This window comes from Nymphalis io, chromosome 4 (assembly GCF_905147045.1).
Source record: "Nymphalis io chromosome 4, ilAglIoxx1.1, whole genome shotgun sequence".
NCBI lineage: Eukaryota > Metazoa > Arthropoda > Insecta > Lepidoptera > Nymphalidae > Nymphalis > Nymphalis io.
The window spans coordinates 10,812,040-10,821,817 of NC_065891.1; the positions used below are offsets into that span (position 1 = coordinate 10,812,040).

General features: G+C 31.2%; 1 protein-coding gene across 1 annotated transcript; it reads left to right on the top strand.

The window, feature by feature from the left end:
- The first annotated feature begins 1,572 nt into the window (after positions 1-1,572).
- Positions 1,573-9,048, top strand: LOC126781836 (cytochrome P450 CYP12A2-like). Its single transcript, XM_050506917.1, has 10 exons — positions 1,573-1,808; positions 2,205-2,329; positions 4,822-4,961; positions 5,074-5,192; positions 6,365-6,481; positions 6,569-6,847; positions 6,932-7,088; positions 7,569-7,781; positions 7,861-8,032; positions 8,372-9,048. Exons 1-10 carry the CDS (start codon positions 1,750-1,752, stop codon positions 8,527-8,529), a joined length of 1,539 nt encoding a protein of 512 aa, XP_050362874.1. The 5' UTR covers positions 1,573-1,749; the 3' UTR covers positions 8,530-9,048.
- Positions 9,049-9,778: the final 730 nt, after the last annotated feature.

Sequence of the window (9,778 nt, forward strand, 5' to 3'; positions counted from 1 at the left end):
TTGTGGGATATGCTCAAACCTTATTCTCTAAAAGAGAGTAGTCGAGGACCGGTTCCAAAACCGTCGCCTACCTGTCACTGGATTGCTGGATCAGGCGAATGTATCGCATTATACATATACGTATACATATATATATATATATATATATATATATATATATATATATATATCTACGTATCTGGAGATACGACTCAAACAGTCTCCAAAATTATTGCAAGCGACTGTTTTTTAAATTTGTTATCTTGGTCGCAAATATTTTTCACATTAAATCATAATTATAGTCTATTAATACGGGTTGTTTATAAATAGTACTTGGTTAATGTAAACTCATTTTCCGTAGTAACATAAACAAACAAAAGAAAAATTCACTGTCTGCGCTTTAGATGTTACATCACGCACGCTAGTATTATTATCACGGCGATTTATATTACCGAAGCAAACAAGCATTACCAATGTTACCAGATGCACTGTAATTACAGTTGATCCAGTTTATTTTCTCGCGACCTACTGTACACTGTATTAACAAAAATATAACGTACAAAGAGCACTGTTTTTTAAAAAACACAATTGACAGTATTGATAATTATATTATATTGACGAGCCGGTTGGCGTAGTTGGTAGATACTTGCCTTTCACGCCGGAGGTTGTGGGTTCGATTCCCACCCAGGACAGACATTTGTGTGTATGAACATGTCTGTTTGTCCTGAGTCTGGGTGTAATTATCTATATAAGTATGTATTTACAAAAGAAAAGTAGTATATGTAGTATATCAGTTGTCTGGTTTCCATAGCACAAGCTCTGTACAAGCTTAATTTGGGATCAGATGGCCGTGTGTGAAAAATGTCCCAGAATATTATTATTATTATATTATTATAATAATTTTAAACGCTAAATATTAACATCAGTCAGATTTTGCTACGAAAAGCTAATGGAACGCGAATTGGTAAAAGTTCTGCTACTTAGTTGTTCGACGGACGGAACGCACCTATAGTTATTTATTCAGTGGTCCAGTGAATGTTAAATGTAAGACGACCAAATTGTGGAGATTTTTAAGATGTTATATTTAACATTCCAGAATGTTTAAATTCGAATTGGTTACATAATATAGGTACCGACTTTTTATTTTTGTTAGTAGGTAATTAATACTTGTTCAGTTTTTGCATTTTAGTTTTTATTTTTCTAAATAAATATAGCTGCTGTGTAGAAATTAATGATATAAAAGCTAAAAAACGCAACTGGCTCGTAAAAAGTACAATTAAAGGACAAGCATGTTGGCAAATCAAGTTATCAAACGCCAGAGTGCCAGTTGCATTAACTTTTATCTTACTGATAATATGTTTAATAATGAAAAAGAGGGCTATTGATATAGCTCTAGATGACGGTGATAGCAACTAAAATCTACCTGAATACTGATAAAATTAAAAGTTTTAAAACACTGTATTTTTTATTTCAAAGATCGCTGTATTTTTTCATAAACACTGTATTTTAGAAGTGACAACACTGCATTTTCCTGACGATGATCTGGTAACACTGAACATAACTATTTTGATACAAATTGACGACCAAGGTCGATAACAATAATAATCGCTTTGTATACGTCGACCTGTTCGTACCATTAAACATCCACATGTAACTAGATGTAGATATGTTGATATTTCTTGATTAAAAGATAATAAGAGATAAAAATTTTACATTGTGTTTCATTTACTGTAAGGAGTAGTAGTGTAATTTTATAAATAGTGATAAAACATGCAATCAATTAGGAGATCGACTATAAATTTGGCTGTGATAAATAAGCAATTCGTAAGGTAAGTTATAATTCATTAATTCTCCTTATAAAATTTTAAATCAAACTATATAGTCTGATTAAGATAAGTATACGCTATGTATTTATATTTTAAAAATAAATGACTATATAAATATAAATATATATAATAAGAATGTAAATAAACATGAATATTATATTAAAATATACGTATAAATAAATATTTTTGATATGTATATTTTTTAATCAAATTAAAAGGGAAATTGATAATTAAAATATTCATTTTGTTCTAATAAGTGTAGTAAAACATATTTAATATTATTGTTTTATCTAGAAAACTAAACATTGTATTTGTATTATATCTTATTGGTTTATCTGTGTATAAAAATTATAAATTTATGTGTTTATAAAAATACTCAAAGCTAAATATATTTTAAAGGTCAGTGACGGTAAATAATACAGCCGTTAGTAACGAGAATAGCTTGGAACTAAAATCATGGCAAGAAATACCTGGCCCTTCTTCTCTACCCCTGATTGGACAAATACATCATTTTCTTCCTGGAGGTATGTTTGAGATGAAAACGTACTCGGTCACGGGACGCACTGCAATTTTGATACATGTAAATTTATGGTTATTTAAATCATTAAAGAAAACCAATAACTAAATATTGAGTAGAATAAATAATTTAGTTAATAGACTAAATATATTTTTCTGTATATTTTAATACATTTAAAACAATATCTAGACACTGGTAGCGTGACAAGCCAAATTCAAGCTAACAGAACTGGCAAGCAGCACCGTGTGTAATTTACACGACCCATTTGGAGTCGCTTTTGACCCCCTCAAAATATTATTTTGCCTTTGGAAGTTCTAAAGCTGTAATTTCATATTTTATTCTTCCGCAAATTTGGCTTGTTGGTAGAAACTAGCCATCAAACATAAGGCTTTTCCATGACTGTTTTAGTAGGTACTTAATAATAATTTATATATGAGAACTAGCCAAATCAGATCTTAGTCTTCAATATATTTTCTTAAGTTATAAGAAGAAATGATATTTTATGTTGTTATAAATAAATTTCGAGACTGACCATTGAACTTGGCACCCTTTTGAACTCACTTCTTTTGTCGTTGAAGTCAATAACAAGGCGTATATCATAATATTGAACTTGGCTCTTAATTCACATTTATGTTTTTGTGGGATTATACTTTACGTGATACTTACATAAAAGGAAGTAGAGAGCAGCGGCTGATAGGGTAAAAAATGGCGGCAAAATAAAACGACATTCCGTTTGCCGTCACGCTATACGAGTCAGACTACACCCAAGACGCGCGAATATTAATCTCACAAAAAAACATTATATTTTAGTTTAGCAAAACTAACAAAATCATTCATATTCAAACAGATTTGCATTTAAAATGCTTAATTGCATCGACATGTTAAGAAGTTGTAAAACAAAAAAAAAAATCGTCATTTTAAATCTTATAAATATATAAATGTTTTAAATATTCCATTCCTATTCTACAAAAACTAATCGTGACCGTGAATATAGCAATAAGTTATTTTAAGATATCGTGCATTTCCTTTCGTTATAATTTATTAAATGTTTTTATTATTAAACTTTGCCTGCGGCATCGCCCGCATCTTTATCGAAAATCTGATTAAACAGGATAATAAGACCAAAATATATAATTTATACTTGTATCATATTTTAGCTGTGATGAAGCGTGAAGAAGTAAAAATATTTTCAATACACTCAACATTTCGTATTTATAATATTAATGTGATTATTCTTATTCTTGTAATTAAAAAAAAATTGATATACTGAATTATTGTAATACATACTTTTATACTACATTAGATATAGTATTTCGATTTGCTAGGACAACGATATATTTGGTATGACTTACACGTGAACACGCTACGTATGTTGCCCATGTGTAACGCAGCTCTTATTTAAATCAATGCCTACTTTCTTCAATGTTTGTCCTTGTGACTTTTAATGACATTGCGAAACAAACATTAATAGGAAATTGACATCTCATTCTAAGCTGGAATGGATAATTTTTGTAATAATGTCCTCCAGACCAATTTCGGCCACGGCGGCCAATCTCAAGAAAGATTAGCCAACTACGCAGGAGATATAATAGTGCACAAGTGTGTGCGCAAACACAGGTGCACTCTCTATTTCCTAACTCTCATAATCTGATTGGACAGCAATCCGACACGACCGGAAAGAGTTCAGGCGCAGGACCAACGGCTTTATGTGCTTTCCGAGGCACGGGTCTGGAAGTTGGAAGTATGTACATACTTCCAACTTTCAGACTCTGGGCTGCTACTGACATTATTATTACTATACTTTATGCAAACTAACTATTAATGAAAACTCAAAACTAAAAGATAACCTTATAACTAATGACAAAAATAAAAGATGTACTTAAAAGTTATAGAAAAAAATTCAACCCTTTTAATCTAATTAAACTATAAAAAAGGTCCTCCTTATTATTATTTAAATATATAAAAATATAAAAAAGCCGAGATGGCCCAGTGGTTAGAACGCGTGAATCTTATCCGATGATCGTGGGTTCAAACCCGGGCAAGCACCACTGTATTTTCATGTGCTTAATTTGTGGTTATAATTCATCTCGTGCTTAACGGTGAAGGAAAACATCGTGAGGAAACCTGCATGTGTCTAATTTCATTGAATTTCTGCCACATGTGTATTCTACCAACCCGCATTGGAGCAGCGTGGTGGAATAAGCTCCACGACCTTCTCCTCAAAAGGGAGAGGAGGCCTTAGCCCAGCAGTGGGACATTAACAGGCTGTTACTGTTTACTGTTATATAAAAATGTAAATTAATTATATTATTGCAAAAACAAACATATTTGATAGTACTTTACACATTCAGAAGACAACATTACTAATTAAAAAATCATTGACCACTACTTAACACACGATAACTCAGATTCTTTATAAGCTTCATAAATGATTAAATAATTTAAAAGTAATATGGATTTCAAAATAAAAAAATAAATATTCTAAGTCAATATTTTTAGGGTCACTACATTCTACAGTTGATAACTCTATAAGTATACTCGAAAAATTATACCAGGATTTTGGGCCAATTGTTAAACTAGACGGAGCATTTGGTTCGCCCACTATAATATTTTTGTTCGACGCTGAATCCTCGGCTCATGTAAGTACTTCATATCAAAGCCTTATTACCATATAAAATAGATATTTTACTGTAAACTACAGCTTATATTGTTGTATCATATCATAATATTAAATAAAATATCAATTTTCAGATACTTCGTAACGAGAATTGGATGCCAATTCGCATAAGTTTTCAAAGCTTGGAATATTTCAGGAAGTATTATAAGAAAAGCGAACGTAACCCGAATAAATCATCAGGTCTAATCACTGAGTAAGTCTTCAATAGCCAAAAAAAACGTCTAATCATGACAAAAATATACTATCAGGTCAACCTTGTTCGAAAAGTTGCTGATGACAAATGACAATACAAATATTTGATTTATAGTTGAAAGATATTAAGATGAATTCACCTTTTATCGTTTTAGTAGTTTATTTGTGTAAATAAAAATTTTTATTAACCAGCCTGCCTGTACTTGTAACCTGGAAAAAAATATCATCAATTATAAAAAAACAATATCTCATTAATTATCGAATATATTTAATAGCAATTAACTTCTTTCAATATAAATGCTCTTAAAACTATAATTCCTATATTAAAGTCTTAACAATACGTATACAAGAAAAAATTTTGCTGTGGAGATTTAATATATGCAAATAAATTCACAGCGTATATCTATGTAAAAAACAAAACCTCAACTTTTAAACAATTTAAATGTTATAATTTCGACCTTGATCAAACCTTGCATTGGTTCGTGGATAAAATAGATTATTACGTATTTTACCTAACTATAATATCCTCCATACAGTGAAATATTATTATTTCATTGTTCATGCAAAAAGTGACGTCGAACCGATGTTCCGTTGCTGCGTGAAGACACTTTGACCAACGAAAAAACGCATAATTAAATTTAATTATTCAATCAATCAATCAATCAACAGCCAATCGTTGTCCACTGCTGAACATAGGCCTCTCCCAAGGTGCGCCAAAGCTCCCTGTCCTCCGCTTCCGCACTAACTGGATGCAGTTAGTGCCTGCTACCTTCTTAAGGTCGTCGGTCCACTGGCTGGAGGGCGCCCTACGCTGCGCTTGCCGATTCGCGGTCTCCACTCTAGGACTCGTCTGCTCCAACGGCCATCGGTCCTACGACATACGTGACCAGCCCACTGCTACTTCAGCCTGCTAATTTTGCAAGCTATGTCGGTGACTCCGGTTCTTTTCCGGATAATCTCATTTCTGATCTTATCCTTCAAAGATACTCCGAGCATAGCTCGCTCCATAGCACGCTGAGCGACTTTGAATTTGTGGACTAGTCCCGCAGTTAGTGTCCACGTTTCGGCACCGTATGTCAACTTAATTATAATTATGTTCAATTTAATTATTACTAATATTAATTAGTAAGAATTTGCAGCGAAATAATACCGCTATATTTTTTTTATTTTTAGGCAACTTGAACCGTGGAAGAAGTTCAGATCAACTGTCAACCCTATTATGTTACAAACTAAAACTATAAAACTATATGGCAACAGCTTAAATGAAGTTGCTGAAGATATGGTTAAAAGGTATAATATTATTATATTGACTTTACATCATAAAATTATTACTTTAATCTTAATTCATGTATGTATAAATATTTTTAAACTTTTTAGAATGAGGCTTATACGAAATGAAAATAATATGTTGGAAGGCAAATTCGATGAGGAGATGAACTTGTGGGCTTTGGAATCCATTGCTGTTGTAGCCCTTGGAGGTCGTCTTAACTGCCTTGACCGTAATCTACCAGAAGATTCTCCTGAAAAAAAATTAATACAGACAGTACACGACATATTTAAAACGTCAGAAGAAATTGATTTTAAGCCAAGCCTTTGGAGATACATCTCAACACCAACCTTTAAAAAGGCAATGAAGTTGTATGAAACTCAACTAGAGTAAATATCTTTAAATATGTTTTCTTTTTACATATAATTGCTTATACATTTATAGAAATTTTTTTTATAATTTATCCTCTTTAGATTAAGTAAATTATTTATTGGAAAAGCGATAAAACAACTTCAAACTAAAGATAAAAATTTAATCGAAGAGAAAGGTATTTTGGAAAAACTTCTGGAAATAGACGAAAATGTTGCAGTAATCATGGCCAGTGACATGTTGTTTGCTGGTGTTGACACAGTAAGTTATTGTAAATAATATACTATATATAACATATAATAATCACAACCATGATATACTACTATGAGAAGACATAGTGCACCCGAACGCATTAGGTCCGCTATTTAGGATTAATGTGACACTTAGGTAAAGTAACTCGACAGACATTTTATGAAGCTTCACCAAAATCACAAAAATAATCATACACGGTTTATAATTCTAGATATTCAGTACACTATTAAATTATATTTACTTCATACGCACATCTGTCAAGAAAGACCGAAGTAAACTTAACAACGAAAATAGTCAGACCGCAAATCAATATTGAATGCGAAGGACAACTTACATTATAAGAAATTATTACTCCTTAGCATACCGTTTCTTCCACACTGACCAAGTTTCGTTTATGAATACGGTTGAGTATATCGTAAATACAAGAAAATATTTTCTTTCACATATCCGTAGTTACCAGAAATCCTAAATAATTTACACTTATTTTAGGCAGCAAACACCATGACAGCGATTCTTTACTTACTGGCTGTAAATCCAGAAAAGCAAAACAAACTAAGAGAAAAAATTATGTCCGAAAAAAAGGATCAATCGTACCTAAAAGCGTGCATAAAAGAGTCGATGAGGATGCTCCCAGTAGTAGCAGGAAACATGAGACAGACAACAAAAGAATACGATATTTTGGGGTACAGAATACCCAAAGATGTAAGAACAAGGCAATTTTTATTATTACTTCTTCTGAATATTTATTCAGAAGAATGAAAGTATTCTTCTCTATTTACAGATGCATGTGTCGTTTGGTCATCAATTTTTATCGTCAATGGAAGAGCAATTCCCAAGAGCAAAGGAATTTATACCGGAAAGATGGATTACTGAAAAAACTGACCCGTTGCATCACAGCAACGCACATCCATTTGCATTTAGTCCATTCGGATTTGGAGTACGCAGTTGTATTGGTACATTAGGATTTTCATTGTTTACAATGATGTACTCAAAATTACCTATTAAAGAGTGCTAAGAACACTAATTAATGATTTTACTTCACAGATAATTAATATAATTATTATATAAAATCCTGTTAACTTTCTGACTAGAGGCTTTTCTAAACAGTGGTTGAGTTAAAATATCTTGTGCAGATCAAACCATTTGCAAATCAAGTGTTTTATTTCATTTGATTCGCTTCCAATGTTTTAATTTTTAAATATTTAGTAGTATTTGTACATTATTGTTGACGTAAAGTAAGATGATGTGTTTTCTTTCCGCACTACAGTTACTTATTCTATATAATGTTGCAGGTCGTCGGATAGCTGAATTGGAAATAGAAATATTCCTAACTAAGGTCATTGAGAATTTCCACATAGAATGGTTCGGACCACCGCTGAAGGTTAAGCCTAGTACTCTCAACTACATCACTGGACCCTTCAACTTCGTATTTAAGGATGTTAAGAAGTAATATTTCAATGGCATTTACTTACTTATGTAATGTAAAACGCTAAAGGCAACGTTATAGCAAATAAAAATTGTCATTATAAAACGCATTAGCCAGACTGCCAATTTGCTGCAAAAGAAACAATCAGAGTTATGATTTCCTTGATTGTATTGTCCCTCACACTCTAATGAGCAATATAAAGGAGAGTATAATGTTCTTGCTGGAGCATTAGTTAATAAAACCTCAATGTAATCATCATAGCTCAATGTAAAAATCGCATGTTTGATCCTAACCATTTGGAGTATTGTCGTACCTAATTCAAGTTACGCTTAATGATAAAGCAATATTAATAATGCCTTGAAATCAGCTCTGCCATTATTCTTTAAAAAATACAATTAATTTTTGGCATTTATGTCCATAAACGCAAAAAACATAATTTGTGATATATTATTAAATGTAATATAAATATTAATTATATTTTATTTTTGTTATTAAATATATAACTCTAATTGTAATTTTTTTCAATAAAGCGGTGTTTTTTACACAATTTTTAATTTTTCTACAAAATTTTATTTCGTAAATATTTTGACGAAGTTTAAGCAGATAACTGTTATATTTAATCTAAAAGAGCGATAAAGTTATTTTTCCTAAAACACATCCAAGAAATTCTTTTATGTACGTAAATGTAATCATAAAATTGTAACAAAATAACCTGTATACACATATATCATATCAATTATAACAATTATTGGAAAAGAAGAAATGATGAAAAAGAAGGAAGTTCAAACAATTTTTAACAATATCTATTGAAGTAATTATAAATACGGTTGACTCGAAATCAACAATAAAGCAATACTTTGCCAACAACGTCAATGTAACCCTTCGTTCGGTTCACTTTATAAATTTTCAAGATTATATTCAAATAAAATTCCAATATAAACATTCTAATGAAAATTTTTAATTAACAACACGAACATGCATAAAATGCTCTTTAAAAATTACTTAATTATTTCGAATGACTTATTGGTTTGGATTGGTTGTAGATCCTTCGTTCGAAAGAAACCATAAAAAAATGATAATTTTTTATCAAGAAATTAACATTAGTAGTTAGAACGTTTATAGTAATAAATTAATTATGTTGATAACTTCAACGCCTACTTCTCGATAACTTAAATTCAAAGTTTTGTAATTATTTGATACACTTACACAAACTAATCGTCGTGTGCAGATAGCTTGCCTCCGAGATTGCTAACCAAAGGCTAAGACAATATCA